The sequence below is a fragment of the Cryptomeria japonica genome, chromosome 6 (assembly GCF_030272615.1).
Source record: "Cryptomeria japonica chromosome 6, Sugi_1.0, whole genome shotgun sequence".
NCBI lineage: Eukaryota > Viridiplantae > Streptophyta > Pinopsida > Cupressales > Cupressaceae > Cryptomeria > Cryptomeria japonica.
Window position 1 is genome coordinate 602,452,306 of NC_081410.1, and position 22,576 is coordinate 602,474,881.

Here is a 22,576-nt window from a genome sequence, read left to right on the forward strand (position 1 = left end):
GGAAGACTCACTAGACTTTGAAGATTTGCCCTGTTTAGAATTGGACTGTGGTTTTGAATCAAACTTAGGTGGTGGCTTGGAGGGATTCTCACTAGCCTCTGAATCTTTCTTAGGCTTCAATTTCTGCTTCTATTTTCCTTTGGAGGACTGGGCTACCAATGCCTGGTTCTATGAACCTAAAAGTGAATCCAACTGCTTAAGCTTAGCTTGCTCACGAGTCAGACGATCACAAAAGACCTCAAAAGAAGGCATGACATGTCGAGCACCCAAGGCATCCATGGTGGAATAGAAGGTCGAAGAGAAGATCTGAAATGGACCCCAAAGCTTGGAGAGGATCAGAAAAATGCACTCTGTATCAGTCTTAGTCTTACCACAACCCTGCAAGATAGATCTTTGCTATTTGAACTTCATCAGAAAGTCCTCAATAGAGGGAAATGAATTAGGTACCAAGGAAGTTAACTCTGCCTCAAGCTGCAAAGCTCTGAACTCGTTGACAGTACCAAAAAGTCCATCAAACTTGGTCCAAATAGCTCGAGGAGTGAGACAGCCCTCAAGATGAAACTAGAGACTGTCGGAAATGTGTAAAGCCATCAAACCCATAGCCTGATCCATATTATTCCTGTGCTGCATAAACTCAAAGGGATGTGTCAACTGAGGCTGAACCTCATCTAAATAGGACCATAACCCTCAAGACTGGAGAAGAGTCATCATGCGACCCTTCCAAGTGTGGTAATTATGCGGTGTGAGAGATTCAATAGGTCTGTCAGCCATCCTGTGAACTATGCCTCAACTACTCTGAATTTTTTTTAATTATTATTAAGTGGTCTTTCAGAACTAGACAGAAGATGTAGAAGGGGTTTGGTTGTTTTGTTTTGGTGTTTGTAGATTCTGGTTTTCTGATGTAAATAACAGAAAGCAAGAAAAAACACCCCCCCACAATGCAAAAAAACTAATCCCTAGTACAAACTGAAAGCCTGAAAATGATAGAAAGTAGTAACTAGTTGAGATAAAATTATGAGAACCTAAAGAATTTATTGATGAAATAGACTGCAGATCTAGAAAGAGAATAGAACCACCTTTCCGACGCCTATTCACTTTTGAAAAACGGAGCAAAAACGAGCAAGTTATGCCCCTCGGAGTGCAAAAAGACTAATCGGATTTTGACTGGGAAAAAATACAATCAAACTAGAGAAATATAAAAAAATTCTTGCACCATTAGAATGGTCTTGGAGTCACCTTTCCAACGCCTATTTGTTTTCAAAAAATGGAGATCGAATGCTCGATTTATGCCCAATTTTGTAAAACAGCTCCAAAAAGACCCAGATGGGCCCTTATAGCCCTCAAGGGCTTAAAAAAAGAGGCCTCTGGTCCGCTGGGCGACCAGGAGCTGGCGCAAAGGGGCTGGTGGTGAGGGGGTGGCGCGGGAACGGTGTGGGGGCAGCATCACTGGTGCTAGCGGAGGACGGGAGGCACCTGGGCGACGCAGGGAGCGGCGGGCCGCTGGGCGGCGCGGCGGTGGCTGCCGGGCCGCGACCAGTTGTTACCGCCGGCGGCGGTGGCCAGGCAGTGGCCGCCGGGCTGTACACCGGCGGCACGCTTTTTGAAATGGCGGTGCCCTTTGTTTTTTTTAAAAAACTACATTTGGTTTATTTATTTATTTATTTATTTTTTTGCCTCGAACTGCGTGCCCTGGGGCAGTACGGCCTTGGGGCAAATTTTTTTTGCCTTCTGTAGCAACTGTGTTCGAATCAGACAAATTTTATATGAAAATAGGGGTTTTTGGGTGCTGCGAGCTCAATGGTGAGTTTCGTTTGGGCTCAAAGTGCACCAAAAAAATGTACTCCCCTATTCCAAAATAAAAAACAGAAGACAAACACAGATCTGATGCAACCAAAATCTAGATCTCAAAATATTTCAAAAGTCTGAACAAGCTGCAGCAGATATGGCTCTGATACCATGTAGGATTTGAGAAATACAAATCCATAGAACCCAAAGAAACCTGCATGCAAGAAACCTGTCATAGAGAAAGAGAGAGAACGAAACAAGGGTTTTGGCTCTGACAAAGTGAAAAGATTTATTATCAGAGAAAAATGAATCAAGAATATGACAATAATACAAGAGATCAATCCTTATAAAGGAGATAAACACTGAAAGGAAAACCTAACCCTAAGGTGAGAGAATTTAATAATTAAATATTAATTATTAAATGACTAATATATGCATAAAGTGAAATTTTAAGAGGAGAGTAAAGTTAATTAATTACTTTACTCTAACAGGTAGATCTAAAGATCTTGATACTACTAACAGGGTAAGCTATCAGAAATAGGTAAACATGTAGCTCTAATCGAGCAACCTTTATTATTGTAGTAGTGAAGTTGTGGGTGCCATCCCCACCATAGTTTTTCTCTCTAACAAAGAGTTTCTGTGTAACCAAAATATATGTGTTATGGAGTGAAACTAGTATGAATGTTATTTATATGTTTTAGCTTTATATTATGTTTCAGCAGTATTCAGTTTATGTTTTTCAGTAAAGTTATTATTGAAGAAAAGTTTTGAAGTACTAATTCACCCCTCCCCTCTCAATACATTAGCTTTCCATATTGGACCTAACACTGATAAGCTCCTGATCCATATTTTTCTATGATTACATATGGTCCAAGCCAATTAGGCTTGAACTTGTCTTTCTTTTCTCTTTCTTGGAGGTTTTTCTAATTCTCCATGAGGACAAGATCATAAATTTGGAACTCCCAGGTTTTGTCTTTATTGTGATAACTCATGCACAGATGGTTCTGATATACCCGGAGATGGTTCAAGGCCTTGAGGTGCCTTTCATCTAACAATTCTAGCTCTTGTAGTCGGGCAATTTTGTATTCTTCCTCTGGTAAGATATTTTGAAGTGATACCCTTAGAGAGGGGATCTTGATCTCAAGGGGAAGGATGGCTTCAGAGCCAAAGTCTAGGGAATAAGGAGTGGCACCTATGGGGGTGTGGATGGAGGTGTGATAGGCCCACAGAGCAGGATGGAGTTGGAGGTGCCAATCCCGACTAGCTTTATTGACTATCTTTTTGAGGATCTTGATTAGGGTTTTATTAGAAGCCTCAGCTTGGCCATTGCCTTGGGGGTAATATGGGGTGGAAAAGTGATGTTGAATGTTGAATTTTTGGCAAAGTTCTTTGACATCCTGGTTTTTAAATTGTCTCCCATTATCTGTGATAATGACTTTGGGAATGCCATATCGGCATATCAAATAGTTTAGGATGAACTTGGATATCTATTTACCAGTGGTAAAAGTGAGAGGGATAGCCTCTACCCACTTGTTCAAATACTCAGTGGTGGTGATAATGAATTTATGTCCATTGGAAGATGGAGGGTGAGATTGAGCCCCCACTGCGAGAAGGACCATGGTGTAATAAATTGCTGCAATTCTTATGATGGTGCATGGATCTTGTCGCCATGTTGCTGGCAAGGGATGCATTTCTTCACATAGTTATATGCATCTACTTCCATTTTAGGCCAATAGTATCGAGTTCTCAAAATGTTTTTAGCCAATGTGAGCCCACTTGAGTGTGCCCCACAGATACCCTTGTGTACTTCACGTAATGCCCATTCTGCCTCTTGTTTATCTAAGCACCTTAGGAGGGAACCATCAAAATTCTTTCTGAATAGAGTGTCTACAGGGAAGGTGTAACGAGCATATGGGAAAATGAAGGTTTTTTGTTGGGTTTTAGTTAGATGTGGGGGAATGGTATTGTTTTTGAGGAAAGCGAAGGTTTCTTGGTATCACGGGGACTCGGGACCAATGAGAACACACACCATTTTAAACTCTGGTAGGTCATATGCTGGTATAAATAGTTGCTCAATCAAAAACTCACACTTCTGACTATCTGTTGGCATCTGAAGGAGGGAGCCAATGGTGGTCATTGTATCTTCAGCCCTATTGCTAGTTCATGGGATTTGATCAAACTTGATTGTCGTGAAATGTTGTTTAAGATCTTCAACCATGGTATTGTAGGGAAGGAGTTTATCATATTTTGTCTAGTACTCATCATTGACTTGTTTTATGACAAGCTAGGAATCACCATAGACTTGTAACTCTTATTTTTCAGTGGATAGCCAAGCGTAAACCCGTGATAAGGGCCTCATATTCTGCTATGTTGTTGGTTCATGCAAAGGCTATCTTGTATGATTTGGGGATGCCATCTCCTTGAGGTGTGACCAATAATACTCCTGCCCCTAATCCATTTTGGGTGCAGGAGCCATCAAAGTATAACTACCATGTGGAGGATGTGGTAATAGTCATAATGAACTCTTTTGGTAATTCTATAAGAAGAGGATGGTCACCTAGAAGCGGAGCTTCAACCAACTAATTTGTAATGACCTATCCCTTGATTGCCTTTCTATCCACATATTCAATGTCAAACTCACTTAGGAGCATGACCCATTTGGCAATTCTACCACTGAGAGTAGCTTTTGACAGGAGATATTTAAGTGGATCAATTTTAGCAATCAACTTTGTTTTATTGTTTAGCATATAGTGTCGGAATTTCTGCATGCTGAACATCAATGCTAAGCATGCTCTTTCAATGGGGGTATAATTGATTTCATATCCTACCAGTGTTTGACTAATGTAGTAAATGGCATGTTCCTTCCCTTGGTCATCTATTTGTGCCAATAATGCCCCCAATGCCACTACAACAGCACATATATACAAAATAAGGGGTTTTCCAGGAGTAGGAAGCATCAACACTAGAGGTGATGCTAGATATTCTTTCAGTTTCTCAAAGGCCTTTTGGCATAAGTAGTCCCATTTGAATTTTATGTCTTTATGCAATAGGTGTGCAAATGGATGACACTTGTCTGCTAGCTATAAAATGAAACGTTTGATTGATTGGAGTTTTCCCTGGAGACTACGCAGTTTTCTGAGAGTCTTTGGTGGAGGCATTTCCATAATAGCTTTTACCTTTGCAGGATCGACCTCGATACCTCTGTGGGAAACAATGAATCATAGTAGTTTTCCTGATGTGACACCAAACACACACTTTTTGGGATTCAGGCACAGTTTGTATTTTTCCAATCTTTCAAAGATCTGTTTTAGAATGGGGATGTGTTCTTGTCTTGTCTTGGATTTGCCTAGCAGATCATCCACATAGTCCTCCATAATTTTGTGCAAGAGGTCATGAAAAAATGTTGTCATTGCATATTGATATGTAGCTCCAGCATTTTTAAAGCCAAAAGGCATGACTCGGTAATAGAAAGTACCCCATGGTGTTGTAAATGCGGTTTTATGCTAATCCTCAACTGCAATCCTGATTTGGTTGTATCTGAAAAATCCATCCATAAGTGACAACATCTCATGTCCGGCCATAAGGTCCACAATCATATCTATATTAGGGAGCAGGAAATCATCTTTAGGAAAATCTCTATTTAGATCTCGGAAATTTGTGCAGATGCGGATGCCCCCAGCTGGTTTGCCAATAGGTACAATGTTGGAAACCTGTTCAACGTAGTCTATAGGTTTGATGAATTTTGCATCTAACATCTTTTGGAGTTCCACCTTGACTAGGAGTACAATATGTGGGTGCATTTTGCACAGTTTTTGTTTTATAGGTTTTGCAGCTGGGCGAACAGCAAGATTATGAACCACCAAGGCAGGATCCAACCCTGGTATATCACCATAGGACCATGCAAAATTGATTTTTACCTCTGTAAGGAAGTTGATGAAATCTTGTTTCTCTTTTTCCATGAGGGACTTAGCGATGAGAATATTTTATGGGATGAATTCAGTGCCCATGTTGATGATGTATGTTTCTTCTATCAGCAAATTCAATCTATCCTATGGAAGGTAACCAATGGTAGGGAGGTCATGTCCCTCATCGTCAAGTGCCTCTTCTAGGTTTTCACTTTTGGATATGCCTTTTGTTTTTATTTTTTGTTCATCCAAAGGTGCCTCAAGGAGGTTTTCACCTAGGGAATCATGTCTTTTCCTTTTATTATCTTTTTTATGGCTAATGGCGTTGTCCTTATTAACAAAGTATCCCTTTTTGTGTAGTTAGAAACCCTTGATCTGGTTACAATCTTCCAGATTTTGTGCCATCAGGAGAGCAATGAGAGCATTATCATTAGCGCAGATATCTAAAGTGGGTTTGTCTTGTTGGCCCCAGTCAATGAGTTCAGGATGGACAAGATGTAGCTCATGTGAAGTGGGAGGGGTTATGGGGGTGATGGTATTGATGTAAACATCAAAGAAGATATATTTCTCGTATTCATAAGGCATTTCGTGGAATTCCTCTTCGTCAACGCTTTCGATATCCAAAGAAGGACTAGAAGGGGCACCGATGATAGTAATCTCAGGCACCGGGATGTACCCTAAGCCTCTATTGTATTTGTAGGAGATAGGATTTATGGGTTCTTTTCTTCCTTTCTCCCCTGGTACTAGGTCGTGTCCTTTGTAACCCATTTTTTCAACTATGGTAGATGCTTTTGGGTACATTTTTTTTTATACTTTTGTTGGATCATCATCCTCTTCCTTGTACAACCAGGAAGAGGCATCTACTTCAAGGCTCTCCTCATTAAGTGGGCCCCATTTCTCGAAGATGGTATTTTGGCATTACATGACTAGTTTTGGGTCCTTTTTGAGCTCTTTTGGTTTGCCAAATGACTTCTGAGAGAGAGGGAGGTTGACTATTAATAAGATGTCCTCCAATTTGTATTCTCTAGAGCCATTGTCCAAGATCTTGATTTGATTATCTGGTTGGGATGAAGTGGAGGCAACATATGATGTGTCAGATGGAGGCATTGGTGAGGGTCTATTTAGTGGGAAATGATATGGATGCTTCCCCTCTAATAGTTTTCAATATTGAAAAGGTTGGGGATCACCTTTGATAGTGATCTCTCTTCCATTATAGGGGAATTTGATGCATTGGTGATAGGTGGAGGGTATGGCCACCCAAGGAGAATGTTGTAGGGGAGATCAAGATCTAGTACTTGGCAAGGGGTTTCAATTATCATGGGCCCCACTTGAAGAGGCAAGGTGATCATGCCCTTTGAAATTCTTTCTGCATCATCATATGCCTTTATTGTGATCCTTCCTAATGTGTCTACCACATCCTCAGAAAGTCCCAATTATTTTATTAATTTGTATGTACACAGATTAAGCCCAGATCCCCTGTCTATCAGGATACATTTGACCTTATGCTTATCGATAAGAGCTTTGATGTGCAAAGGTTTGTTATGGTCTTCATCTGCGGGAGCATCTTTGGAGGTAAATACAAGGTGTTGCTGGGCAGCAAGGTTTCCAATGAGGGCTTGGAATTGGGTGGCGTTGATGTTATCAAGAATGCGTGATTCAAGAAGGGCTTGTTCCAAAATTTCCTTATGGATTGGGGAAGTCTTAAGAAGTTCCAAAATGGAGATCTGTGTGGGGGTCTTCCCAAGTTGGTCAAGGAGGTCATATCCATGGGTGGAAGACATGGGCAGGGGATTTGGTGGGGGAGGGACTCCTTGGATGGTGACCTTATCTCGACATGTAGTTACATTGTAGTCATTCTGGAAATGGGAGGTGGAATGCATGACGCCTTGAATGACTATCCTAGTAGGATTTGGTCTATTTTGGGAAGGAGGATTAACTCCTTGGATGGTTATGACATTGACATGATTTTCTGTAGGTTCAATGCGACCTACTAAAAATTCAAATCCGGTTATGTGATTAGTGTAGTCATAACCCATTGTGTTAGATGATGAGCCTTTTCCTTTATCATGCTTCAGGAAGGGTTCGTGGTACATTTTGATTTTTTCATTGTTATTACCAGGTTTTGCATTTGTTACTTCAATCTCACCCCTATCAATGAGATCTTGTATCTAGATTTTCAGGTTCATACACTTTCATGTATCGTGCCCCTTGATACGATGGTATTCACAATACTCATTTTCGTTATACCATCTTGGTTTAGGTTGATTGGGGTCAAACGGGCGAGTGATTGGAAAAACCACTACACCCACTTGGACAAGTTTTTGAAACACCATTTCAATAGGCTCAGCCAAAGGAGTGAAGTCTCTTAAAGTCCTATTATTCGATCGGGGTGGTCATCCCTAGATTGAGACATTGTTGTGAGGTTTTGGGATTGATTTTGATTGCTTTGATTATTAAATTGATGATTATTGGTAGTGGATTTTGGGGGAGCAGCCATGGTTTGGACCCGCTTTGCATTAGTTACACCATCACTGACCATGTTTTTGTTTCTAGACCAGAATTTTGGCTTGTCTTTATGATAAGAAGAAGAACTTTGTGTCGACTTCTAGTAATGTTCCAAGGTTCCTTCCTCCAACAAGACACATTCGAGGGTGAGGCCCTTATCAGTCAATTTTTGGAAGGATTTGATACATTGGGATATTAAGGGTCTTGAAAGCTCAGGCACCAAGTTCTTTTGAAATAGCTCAATTTGATGTTGTTCTAGCATATCCCACTAGAATTTCTTAATAAGATGTCGCCATCTTTGTAGGAAATTGGCGAAGGTTTCTCTGGGCCTTTGTTTTGTATTGCATAGGTCCATCATAGAAACATCATTAACCATGTTGTAAGCATAGTGTGCCACAAATATTTCTACCAATTTTGGAAAGGAGACAATGGAACCTCATGGTAGAGATGAGAACCATACCAGGGCATCTCCCGTGAGACTCTTGGGAAAGAGTGTGCAAGGATAAAGGTCACTATAGGAGACTTCTTGGCATAAGATGTGGAATTCTTAGACATGGTCGCGGGGGTCTCCTTTGCCTTCATACTTGGTGAATTTGGGGATCTCAAATCCTGGGGGTTAGGGTGCAAATGATATAGATGGGTCATAAGGACAAGGGCAAAACTCTTCGAATGAGTAAGTTTTCCTTTTATTAGTCTTTCTTTCATGCCCTTGATGATATTTTTCATGTCTTGAATTTCCTTGATGAGGTCTTGTTGTGGACTTTGATAATGATGAATTGTATTTGCCCCAAGAATTGGATGAGCCAAAGAAGGTGCACCACCACCAATATATTGATATGATGAGGAGACGTGAACATGGGATGTGTGGACTAATGTCACCGGGATTTGTGTGAGAGTTGGTTGTGGTAGGAAGGGAAGTTTGTGGAATAGAAATATGTGGTTGAATGGAAGGAGGTGGTATAGAAGTGTGTTGGAGAATAGATGAGATCAAATGTGATAGTGGTATAGATGGTAAGGAGGAAGAAGGTGGGATGGAGACCACGATGGGAGGTGCCATGGGTGGAATTGATTGAGATTGGATGATTGATGGGGCTGCATTTGATTGAGTTTGAATAATAGGTGCAACACTTTGTGTTGGAGCGAGGCCTCCTTATGGTTGTTGGGCGAGGGCGGATCCATTAAATTTAGGTCGAAGTTGAGCTCCATTTTCAAGGCAAGTTTTTAGAAGTACAGTAGGATTGTGTTGAATAAACTTTTCCATCATCTCTTGGTTATAAGAATCCGCTAGGAAAGTTTGCACTTCCGGAGAGAGTTCATCTTGGCTAACCATGTTAGGATTTTGGCTTTGATCTTGATTGCTACGTTGCCCACTTTGTGTAGGATCTTGCGTGGGGTCTTCATATAGGCCACTAATGTTAGGTATGCCATATTATTGTTCAACCATCTTTCTCTTTTGGGATCAAGTTGTGACCATACACAAATAACCTTAGAAATGTTTGGAGGGGGGAATTTGTGATGAAAGGACTTAGCTAGATATTTGTGGAATTTTGGATTTTGTCTTTTATGACAAGAGATTTTGTTGATTGGTGGGGTTCTTGTATTACAGCCCGGATTTGATTAGGATTTGAGACCTTAGTCCTTGGATGAGGATATTAGGTGGTGGATGCAACCACAAGCAAGGTGATGACCAACTTGGGTAGAATTTAGACCTTGGATTAATGATTAAAAAGCCTCTCTTATACCAAGGGTTGACTAATGACCCTAAGCAAAGTAAAGACGTGAATTAAGAGTCTTGATCGACTTAAAAAGGATTAGGCAAAAGGTACTTGGAGAGGATTTTCCTTCAAGCACGAGAGCCAATTAATCAATGATAAGGTCTAAATGAAATTTCATAAGGCATGTAACTTTAACATGAGGTTAAATTGGATTAGAGGATGATTGGATTTGGATTTTGATAATTGATTTGATAATGGTGGGAGATTGATTTGATGTTCTAAGTCCTTAGGAAATTTGAGGGTGATTGATAGAGGAGGTATGATAACGATGGCCTAGAAGAAATTTGATGACTAGGTTGTTCTTAGCATGTACATGACTCAATGGAGGATCGATTCGAACAACAAGTTATATGAAGGGACAAGACCACCCTGATTTGGATGATAGTTGGTGTTGCAAAAGGACAAACTTGAATGTTGTTGGAGAGGATGGACTCTTAGCTTCTCTCTTAGGCTTATGAAACATGTAACGGACGAAGCTTTTGACACAATTTTGGATTTTGTGTAGATAATGTCTTAGACAATTGTTTGTGTCTTGACAAGTGTTTTGCAAAGTGTTTGGGGATAATGATGTGTTTTTAGTCTACTCTTGGCAAGTGTGTACCAAACAAAGAAAACACAATGATCAAATGCATGTTAACTCAAAGACACTCATGCTCATATACCACATTCTGAAGGCTGGCAAGGACAATAGTCATTGGATCCCAATCGGTTTCCTAGCTACGCTTACCTAGAGCGGACACTTAGATGCTTGACCCCACTGGCTCCCCTCTATGACACTCACTTCTTGGGGCAGCCAAGCATCAATTCCAATGAAAACTCCTCATGGTGAACTTTGTGTCTCTACTAAGGGCCATAAAAATATGGGTGGCTTTAGAGGTTTGACCTCCCACACCAATGACTAGAAGGTTTTTGGCTACTATGAACAAGGTGTTTAGTAAGTGTTTCCGTTAGGAGCTACCCTTCAAAGTTGCGCAAGTGCAATTGAGGCCTATAGCCCAACGAAGCACCAAGAACTTAGTAGTCACGCAAGTGTGATTGAGATCTCTAGGATCCTACTAAGCACCCAATGTGAGAGTGAACTCTCATATAGCCCCAACCATTAACCCTTTCATAGTCAATGGCCTATTTATTATTGTGAGTTGGGAACCCCAGGTCTGAGTGTATTCACTTGGGTCATTCCCCTCTTAACTTCTCAAAGAGAAAGTTGGGAGGGCAGGCCCACTAGAGGAAAACACACAATCAAACAAGAAAAGGTTGGAGGGTCTAGATTTCTGACCATCTAGCTAGACGAGAATGTACTCTCCTACCTTTACGCTTTTCTTAAAAAGACACGCAAGACAAAGGTTCATTCCATTTTAATTAATATCTAGGTGCCTAATTTAAATAAATGCAAAATGTTTGGTTGAATCTGCTTAGACAACCTGCAAAATAGTGAGATTAGTAGTTTTTTCTGATATTTTTGAGTCTTGGATGGTTGGATTAAGCTACAAAATTAAAAGGATAGAAATTAGACCTAACTGTACTGCACATAGAGCGCACGCGCTGAAGTGCAGTCACCCATGCCGAAATGCCTGGGTACGCGCTGAACCAAATAAAACCAGTAAACAAATTGACAATTACACAAAATAGGAAGGGATTTTATACCTGTCTGTCACGCTAGTCAGAAATGCTCGTGCTAAAACACCTCCGCTCGTGCTAAAACTGAAAAATAGAGATCGGTAGGAGTTAGTTGGTAAAATTTCAAAATTCAATTCCAAATAACAGAGCAGGAATTTTGGAAAAAATAGTCGTACTGGTTTGAATCGGATGCGCTACAATGTTTGCGTTCATGCCGAAATGCCTGTGCACACAGCAAAAAAATAGATAAAGAGTGATTTTTAAAAAAAAAAATTATGAGCGGGAAATTTTTTTAAAAAAATCTAAATGTTCAGATGCGGTCGCGTCGTCGTGTGTACGCTTGCACTGATGTGTCTGTGCTCGCACCAAAACAAGTTTTCCAGTCGCACTAAACCTGAGGCACTCGCATTGATTTGCAGTCTCTCACGCTATTCCAGAACTTACGTCTCATGACTCACAAAAAATATTAGTTTTTAGGGACGAGGGTCCCACCGGACGTGCCAAAATGAAGAGGGGAAAAGACTTGTGAGGTGGATTAGATAGCAAATATGCAAATCAAACATATAATCATATGGAATCCAAAGACATAATTTGAAATGCTCAAAACAAGGACAAATGCATATACCTCACAAACCAATACCTTCTCCTTTGGTTGGAGCTTGATGAGTTGAAGGCACCCTTGGATGATGCTCCACTTGATGTGCTCCTCTTGCTTGTTTGATGTGGATGGCTCTCCAATGTTGTGCATAATATGAAATGGATTTTAGGAGGATGATATGGATAAAATGATCAAGTGTGGATGAGATATGATTTGAACATGATAAGGTTGCTAAGATGATTTCCTAGACTCAAAAGGGCAGCAAAAGATTACTGGACTTAGAGATGAAAAATGAAGGAATGGAATCCTCAATTTATAGGAAGAGGAGAGGAAAAATGGATGGCTAGAATTTCTTGTGAGCTCCCACAAGGCCCAAGAGAGGGTGTGGAGACCAAGAGATATGCCTTAAAGGGATTTCTTGTCTCCACACTCCTTAAGGTACATTGGGAAGACCTCCCAAGGTACCTTGAGAAGAGCAAGGTGCACTGGGAAGACTTCCCAATGTGCCTTGAGAGGAGCAAGGGATGTGACATTCCTTGAAGAATGGGGAGGAGGAATTTAAAATTCTCCAAAAAGGGATAATCATGGGGATTGGAGGAATAAGAAGGAATTAAAAATTCTTTGGGAGGGGAGATGCCTAGAGGATTGTGAGATTTTGAAAATCTCACATTCACCTAGGAAAAGAGCATTAAAAGCTAGTGGTTGGATGGAAGGGATAAGGGGTTGAATTTGTGGCTAGCAACTCATTAAGAGGGGATTAGAGAAAGAATTAGGTGGGATAGGATTTGTAGGAGGATTTGACTAGGAGAGAGAATGAGTGGAGGGAACTAAAAATTTGAAGAATAATGTTAAGTAGGTTTGGGGAGTTTCTAGAAAACTTTATTAGGTTAATGATGAATTAAGAAGATGATTTGTAGGAATCATGTAGGTTAACTAATTAATTGAAATTAATTAGCCAAGAGGAAGATTTGTGAGGATTTAATTTTTTAGAAGAATAAAGAAAGGGATTGATTTATTAAATAAATCAATCACATACTATAGTGACAATATTAATTATATCTAATTAATATTGACGAGAATTTGAATTAACATAATTAATTAATTAATTATGTGAGGAATTAAAAATAATTATTTTTAAGTGTCTCCACTACCAATGCATATCACAAACATATGTGGACCTATGAGTAGTCCCTTATTCACAATCTAAAACCAAACTATAGACTAATAGACCAAAAATGAAGAAAATGCACTCAAAACTAAGTGCTCCTGCACCATACTCCCCCAATGAGAAAGAAGTCAAGTGACTCCTTTAGGCAACAAAGAAATCAGAACTCCAAGCTTAGAAAAGTTTGTCTTAGGTACCTAGTTAGCCTCAGATGCTGGAAGGTGCTGCCATTTGATCAAGTGCTCCATATAGGTAGTATGCCTTGTTTTCTTCAAAACTCTAGAGTCTAACACGTTCTCAGCTTGGGGAATGGGTGAAGGTGGTAAGGGAAGGTCTAAAAATGCTCAAGAGACCTATGAGACTCTACTATTTTCTTCTGGAAATGTACCCTTATACTTTACCAAATCTACAACATTGAAGATGGGAGATAAAGCCATATCACCGGGTAGGTCTAACTTGTATGCATTATTGCCATACTTGGCCAAGACTTTACAAGGACCTATCCTCCTCATCTGAAGCTTACTATGGATACCTTTCTAAAGCCTTTCTTTGTTCAAGTGAACCATGACCATGTCCCCATCTACAAATTGAACATCCTTTCTTTTCTCATCTACTCTTTCCTTGATTCATTGAGTGGTGTTGAATAGGGTTGTCCTAACCTGCTCATGAACCTCTTGCATGGACTGAGCCATGTCCAAAGCATGTCCACTCTTCTGCCCCATCTTTTCAAAATCTTTTAGCTCCAAAATACCTTGAGGATGAACGCCATACATAATCTCAAAAAGGTTTTTACCGGTTGACCTATTCACACTATCATTGTATGCAAACTTAGCTTGATGGATGATCTGATCCCAAGCTTTTCCATACTCCTTTGTCAAGCATCTAAGAAGGTTTCCGAGTGTTCTATTGACCACCATAGTTTGGCCATCTATTTGGGGATGATAGGTTGAACTAAAAGACAAGTTAGTACCCAATCTCTTCCACAAAGTCTTCCAAAAATGACAATTAAACTTAGCATCTCTATCTGATACAATGTTGATAGGTAAACCATGAATTCTAATAACCTCCTTCAAAAACAAGTGAGCAATGTGACTAGCATCATGAGTGACCTTACATGGAATAAAATGGCCCATCTTACTAAACCTATCTACCACAACATAGATGCTATCAAAACCTGATTTGGTTTTAGGCAAACCAACAACAAAATCCATACTTACACACTCCCATGGCTAGTTTGGGATAGGTAAAGGCTGATAAAGACCAACATTGGAGGATGTACCCTTAGCTCTTTGGCAAAACACACATTGTTCCACCTATTTCCTGATATCTCTTTGCATATTAGGCCAATAGTAGAATCTTTGGACAAGTTCCAAAGTCTTGTTCAAACCAAAATGTCCACTTAGGCATCCATTGTGCTTCTCTTACATCAAGTTTTCTCTCATAGACCCTTTAGGAACACATAGTTGTCCTCCTTTGAACAAGAGTCCATTTTGTAAGGTGTAATCTGCATATTCACAATGAAAATGATTTCCAAACTCTTGGCAAACCTAGTAGGTAGTAGCAAAGTCTTCATCATCTTCATACAAATCCTTGAAACTATCCTCTCCAATACTTTTGAGCTACACTTCTTGCACTATTAGTAACCTTCTACTCAATGCATCAGCTACTTTATTACATTGTCCTTTCATGTGTTTAATGGTAAAGGTATATGACTGCAAATACTCTACCCATAATATGCCTATGGTTCAGCTTTTTTTGAGAATTGAGAAAGCGAAGACCATGATTATTAATATTAACAACAAATTCCTTAGGTAGAAAATAATGCCTCCATTTCCTAAGGGATTGAACAAGTGCATACAACTCCAAATCATAAGAGGAATACTTTTACTTTGCATCATTGAGCTTCTCATTGAAAAATGTAACCAGTATATTGTCTTGGCTTAAAACTACTCCAACCGCTATGTTGCTTGCATCACATTCAATGGTGAAGAGTTTATCAAAACTTGGAAGAATGAATACTGATTGACTAGCCACCTTTGTCCTCAAGAGATCAAATCCTCTTTGTTCTTCCTTTGTTCATTTAAACTTGGTTTTCATGCCTCTCTTGATTGTCTCAAGCATGGGTGCACATATCTCACTAAATCCTTTGATGAACTTTCTATAGAATTGAGCCAAGCCATGAAAACTTCTTACTTCACTTGTTGTCTTAGGACTAGATCAATTGATTATAGCTTCCACCTTAGAGGAATCCATCTTCAAATCACCTATTGAGATTACAAACCCAAGATACACCAACTCCTATTTCATAAACTCATGTTTCTCCAGGTTGGTGGTTAGTTTCTCATCACATAGTTTCCTCAATACAATTTCTATATGCTTAAGATGTTCATATTTAAACTTGCTAAAAATTAAGATGTCATCTAAGTAAACAACAATGAATTTACCAATATAGTCCTTGAGTACTTCATTCATGAGTCTCATGAATTTGCTAGGAGCATTTGTGAGTCCAAATGACATAACAAGCCATTCATAGTGTCCTAATGTGGTCTTGAAGGTTATCTTCCATTCATCACCCTCCTTGATTCTGATTTGGTGGTAACCACTCTTGAGGTCTATCTTGGTGAAGTATTCAGCACCTCCTAAACATTCCATCAAATCTTCAATTCTTGGAATGGGAAATCTATACCTAATGGTAATCTGGTTTATGGCTCTAGAATAAGTGCAAAGTCTCCAAGTACCTCCATTTTTAGGGGCCAAAATGGTGGGTACTGTACATGGGCTGATGCTCTTTCTTATTAGTGCATTGTCTTAGAGTTCTTGTATTTTCTTGGCTATCTCCTTATTCTAATCTAGTGTCATTTTGTAAGCTGCCTTAGTGGGCAATAAAGCTCTAGGTATGAAATCAATTTGGTGACTTATGGCACGTTGAGGAGGCAATGTTGTTGGTGTTCCATCACTAATAATGTCCTTAAACTAATTTAGGACTTGTTGCATTTCTTTGGGAATGCATACTTTCTTCTCTTTTCTATTTTCTTTTGTCTTTACAACAATGGAAAACCTGACTCTTTCTCCTTCCTTGAGTGTGTTGATGAACTCTTTCTCACCAACTAGCAACACATTAGAACCTTTTTATCTGCCCTTTACTTGGTCTCCTATGTACTAAATTTTGTAGGTGATTCCATCCTTTTGAAAGGTATCAGCATTCTTCTCTCCATGGTGTATTGCTTTTCTATCAAACTGCCATGGCCTACCTAGGAGTAGGTGGCAAGCATCCATAGGCAAAATGTCACACAATATTTTGTCCTTGTAGCCTCCTATAGTGAAATCTGCCCAAGTTTGTTCATTCACAAGAACATGTTGCCCCTTGTTGAGCAATGCAACTTTATAGGGATCACTATATGGCATTCTTGGTAAATTGAGCTTACTCACTGCTTCCTCTGACACTATGTTATCTATGGATCCTAAATCCACAACCAATCTGCATATCTTTCCCATGATCTTGCATTTTATGCTAAACAAGGATCTCCTTTGGCTAGGTTCCTTCTTGGCCAGTTCCTTAATCAAGACTCTTCTTATCATAAGATTCTCTCCAACCTCTGAATCCAAACTCACTTTTGATGCTTTCATGTTTTCTGCATCCTCTTGAGCATAATTTACTCTCCTCTCACATCCTTGGGATGAAGAAGACTTCTCAAAAATCTATAGACCGGGTGTCCAAGCTTATGGCAATTGTAGCACTTCATTGTGGCAAAATAGGACCTTCTTTCTGATCCACTATATCTTCCTCTACTAGAGTTGCTAGATCCCCTTCCTCTATAGTTGCTCTTGCTATTGGAATCCCCACTTTTCTCAACCAACTTGGATTCCCCTTGGGATCTTTGGTCTACACTTCTTCCACCAAAGCTACTTCTCTAACCTCTGCCATCTCTCCTCCTACCTCTGCATTGGTAGCACTTATGAATGATATTAGGACATAACAAACTCAATTCTTCTTGAATATTCCATCTCAAGCCATTCAAGTATCTGGCTACCTTGATGCTTTCATCTTCCACCACCTTGGATCTCAAGCACAACTTCTAAAATTCCTCAGTTTAGCTGCTCACATCCAAGTCTCTTTGTCTCAGGTTTTGTCTCCTCTTATGCAATTGGATCTCATAATCTTCAGGCATGTATGCTTCTTTCACCTTGGCTAACATTCCTTTCCAAGTGGCTATTGGGTTCTTACCCTCTTTTTGCCTCTCTTCTTGGATGAATTTCCACCAAGTCAAGGCTACTCCTATCAATCTAGACTTGGCCACCTTCACCTTTTGTACCTCACTAATCCCATCACATTCAAAGTGATTCTCCAATCCTTCAATCCATTCCATCACTACTTCTAGCTCCATTTTTCCACAAAAAGTGACACTCCTTCCAAGGATTTTCCTCCTAAGGCCTTGATTCCTTTAAGGAAAGGCTCTTTAGGTAGAAGAGGGTTTGTTTTAGGTGTGATATCCTCTTTTAAAACTTCTTTTCCCTTCACTTCATTGACCTTGATTGTCACTTTATCAGTCTTGTCTTCAACTGCGTCTAGTTTACTCTCTAGTTGTAGTAACCTTTCCCTCAGGATCCTATTCCCTTCCTCTTGTTCTTCTACCTTCTTGGCTAACTCTACATTGGTCACCATCCTTATACGATTTTCTCCTACTGATTCAATGTTTGTCATGTATTGGCTTCTTCCCAAATCTTGGTTGCTCTAATACCACTATGATGGGGAGGGGTACTCAAAGAGAGTCAATCCTTTTCCAAAATAAATTCAAGTGATGTCTTAGTGGACTCCCTTCATTATGCACTTACCTATCAACCAAACTAAACATCCAAACTCTCTAGGAGTGCTCCCAATCAGTATGTGCTCACTGGTTGCTTAGGCATGGTTGAGATTCACAAGGGTAAACCCAACCTTACACTATGAAACTCCTAACATATGCTTGCAGGGGAAATAGTAGGTGTCCATAAGGTTTTACAAGGCCAATCAATTGGTTTTATGTTTGGGTTTCATCCATTTCTCCATCGCTCTTCCCTTTCCCTATTTTCTAGGCCTAGTATCCCTAGAACCCCAATTAGCCCTACCTAACTGATTTTTTTTTATTTATTCAAAATTTCCTCAAAGATCCAAAAAAAATCATTTATGATCTAAGTACCCTTTTGGAAGAAATTTAAGAGTCAAGAAGTGAGGAAACTAGGTCTGATCGTACAAGTACGAAACCCCAAAATGACATGTTTTGAAGGGTTTTTGGGTCTTTTGGTCCTGTTCCAAGGGGTTAATGTCTTCCTTGTTCTTCCACACCTCCACACTTCCACATAGTCTCTATCACTCCCCACTTGCTCATGCCAAATACTTGGCAACTCGAAACCTTCTCATCCCCGCGAGCACTTGCAGAATTTCAATCACTTCCTAACCGGGCTAGGACTGAGATTGCCTAGGAAATGACATCCAATGGCCTTACAATGATCTCCAAATGAAAAAAAAGATTATGTACACTATACAAAGGTTCCATGGCTCAATTCTGAAGGGTTATTGAGAGAAACACAAAGGACTTCAAGTTGGAACCATGTTTGGGCCTCTAAAACCCTTGCTTAGGCCGAGAGGCTATCAAAATAAAAAACTCAATTCCAACCTGCAACAAAGACTAACTCAAATGCTTCCTAAGCACTACAAGAACATCTACAAATCAATTATCAAAGAATAGCAATGAAATCAATCCATGAAGTATGGATTGTTGCTCCAAATTTGAGAAAACACAAGGTAAAACTTGGAAAATGGTCTTCAAAATGTATTATGATCTTCTCCAGGCCTTAGGAGTAGTTTTACCTTTGTGCATGTTGCTCTTGGTACCAGAAGATTCTTCTTTCTCAGATGTATTGAAATCAAGTCTAGATGTGTCTCTTTTTATCCTCTGAGATTGGATATGCTCATCCAGCATAGAAGAACTCTTATCACACTTTTCAAGCTTCCCATTAGCCTCTGTAAGTTCTTTGGTAAGATCTTCATTGTGTTTTGTTAGAGTCTCTCTTAGAGATATTTCCATTTCAAGATCTAACTACAAAGCCTCCTTCTCTTCCTTCTCCTCATGCCAATGGTCATTTAAAGCTGCATTCTCCTATTTGATTTTAAAAATCTCATGATCTCTCTCTTTGATTAGGTCTTCGAATGCCCTCCTCACTTCAAGATCTTGACTCATGAGGATTGTTAGAGCTTCAAGTTATCTCCTCAGATTTACCTTTTCACCATTTAGTTTTTCAACTTCTTCAGTGAATGCATCAATTTTGTCCTCATCTAAAGAACTATTGTCAGAGATCTCCAATAGTTGCTCAGTTAGCTCTCTCCTTTTAACTTATGAAGTTTTAAATTCGACCCTCAGGGTTTCAAGCTCTTCCTTGGTTGCATCAAGCACTCTAGCCATCTCTAAATAGCTCATATCCCCCATGGTGGCTTTAGGGTTTCCTTCGAAGCGAATAAGCCTTAAGAAAGTTAGGCTTTGATACCAATTGATAGACTTATAAAACACTGAGGGGGGGGGAGTGAATCAGTGACAACAAAAACAATAACAATTCAAGCATAGATCGGTAAAGACAGTTAACCAGTTTACTTAAAACCATGCGTGCAATCCAAAGTGATATTAAAGTATCCACAACAAGTAAAACATCCACCATAACACAAGTGCTTATACAAGGAAAACCCAACTGAGAAAAACCACGGTGAGATGGGACTCACAAGTTAGCTATCTGTAGTAATAGGTAACTAATCGATTAAGGTCTACCAAGTGCTCTACAAGGAGCGAATCCTACTAAAGATCCCAAAGCTCTATTGGGAGCTATACCCTGTTAGGAGTAACCTTGATAGAGGATTTCAAACCAAAACTAATGGATCACCTGGTTAGAGGATTTGTACAATGAAGCTTGTTAGAGCTTACCCTATTAGAGGATTTGACTATTGTAGTGATTAGAAAACAATACGTGGTGTGATCTAAAAATAGCACATCTTGCTTGAATAGATCCTCTTCTGCTCACTAAAAACTACATCACAGACATACTCTGCAATTCCTTTAGTAATGCAGACAAATACTACTATTTCCAAATAACTCGTTGAGTCAAAGGAAATACTTGCTAAGTTTGGCAAAAGTATTGTCAAGCTAGAGTAAAAGCTTGAGTCATCTAGACTAGCAAAGAATACCAATGGTCTTGGTTTTTCTAGACATGAAGAAGGAGAATCCTCAAGAACAAATGCTGAAGCATCAAAGAAGCAACCGACACTCAAAGGAAAAGGTAAGCAAAAATTCAAACCTATTTGCTTTAACTGTCTTAAACAAAGACACACTACCAATGTATGTAGGAGCAAAGCCTACAATAATTTTCCTTATTTCATCAACAATGTACCTAGATCCAATAAGTTCAATGGTCATTGTTATGCATGCAAGAAGTTTAGGCATAGAGCATTTGAATGCAGGTCTGTAGTGGATAACACTGGAAGATATCCTCAAAGGACCCAAGGAACTGGTCCTGAATCTTTTATGAACCGGAACCACAACCAGTTTAATGACTTCAATCATCAGTCAAGAAGCGGTGGTCATCAAGCAACAACCAAATGGAAAGAAAGTTGTATGATCTGTCATGGTCATGGTCACACTACTACAACATGCAGAAGAAAGAATGGAAACATGTACAATGGACCTTGGAGAGCACCTGGACTTGCTTGCTATCACTGCAACAAATCGGGTCACATTGCAAGATTCTGCAGAAGCAGAAAAAGTATATCTGATGATATACCAGTCACTCAGCAAGGAGAAATAGATGTTGAAAACATTCAAGAAGACATGAAGAAAACATGGAGGAAGAAACCAATAATGTCGGAGGAGGAACCAGTTTCTGCACCTAGTGTGGAAATATTAGAACCGGCAAACTAAGCCTCAAAGGCTTAGGGGGAGAAAATGGCGAAATGCTTTTGAACCCTCGGTTGACATCGGTAAAAGACCTTAACCGATATGTGATACCTGTTGCTTGGTAGAAGACCGAAAATGGTAAAAAGGCAAATTAGGGTTTACGCCCTAATAAAGGAACATTAATGATGGTAGGTGAGAGACATGTATAAATGCAATTTTTCAAATCATTTCTCACTATCTGTTTTCAAGCAAAGAAAAGTTTTCAAGTGCAGAGCAAAGAAAATGCAATTTGAGCTTAGATTTCAAGAAAATGGATAACTTGAAAGAGATTCAAATTTAGTTTGCAAGCAGTAGTGGAGAACTCAAAGCAATGATTTGGCATCCGACGAAGAGTGAAGTGAAGCAGAATCTTGAAGCCCTAAATTCATGTTTGAAAGGTATTTTTCGTGTTCTTGAAATACTCTACAATGGCTTCTGTGTCTCATACCAGTTCGAGTACATCCATAGAGTTAGAAAGTTTTATTCAAAGGAAGGCTAAATATAATGCTTTATCACAAGTTTCGGCTAGAGTCATAGTTGAAGAAAGAATTTCTGATTATATTGATTGCAAAATAGAAGACCTAGGGTCTTTAGCTATTCACACTCAGTTAGGTCTATTTTGTGGCAAGGACAAAAAGATCAAACCAGAGTTCAGTATCTTAGAGAAGAAGAAACTCCATAATGCGATATATTTTCTGGAAGACTTCATAAAGGATCACATCAAGATCATCTTGAGTAGAGTCCATGGTCACAACATGTACCTGGAGAGGATGCATGATATCATGCCTAAGCCAATTCATCCAGTCACCGGTTTTTGCAACACAAGGGAAGTGCTAGCCCTAAGAATGGTAAGTAAAACAGAAATGACCAAGCTCACCAGTTTGAAAAGTGATTCATGAGGTATGATAGTTAATCCTATCAAGGATGAACTGGTGAAATACGCCTGCATGGTGATAGGCTACAGAACATTCTCAGCCAATAGGATTAATTCTGTATCTATTGCAGCGGTAAATGCGGCTTACCGGATGATTAAAGAGGATAAATCATTTGACATATGCACCGGTATGCAGAGGCGACTCCTGTTAAATATTAAGGCAATCAAAAAGGACAATTCACTTAGGTTTAAGTTTGGACAACTACTGGTAGGGTTGTTTTTCTATTTCCAAGGCTAATTTCTGGGTGTAGGAGATGTCCGGTGGTCCCCTAAGCAACCAGTAACCAAGTAGATAAAAGAAAGTCTGCAAGCCATTGGAACCGGCTACCCTTAGGTA

The 22,576-nt window shown here is 39.6% G+C and overlaps 1 protein-coding gene across 1 annotated transcript in view; it reads left to right on the forward strand.

Annotated features, from left to right (window-relative positions):
* Positions 1 to 1,323: 1,323 nt before the first annotated feature.
* Positions 1,324 to 22,576, forward strand: part of LOC131876734 (uncharacterized) — a 146,320-nt gene continuing 125,067 nt past the window's right edge. The window contains exon 1 of the mRNA XM_059222199.1: positions 1,324 to 1,611. Within this exon, the coding sequence (XP_059078182.1) occupies positions 1,324 to 1,611 (288 nt within the window). The remainder of the gene's footprint in view (positions 1,612 to 22,576) is intronic.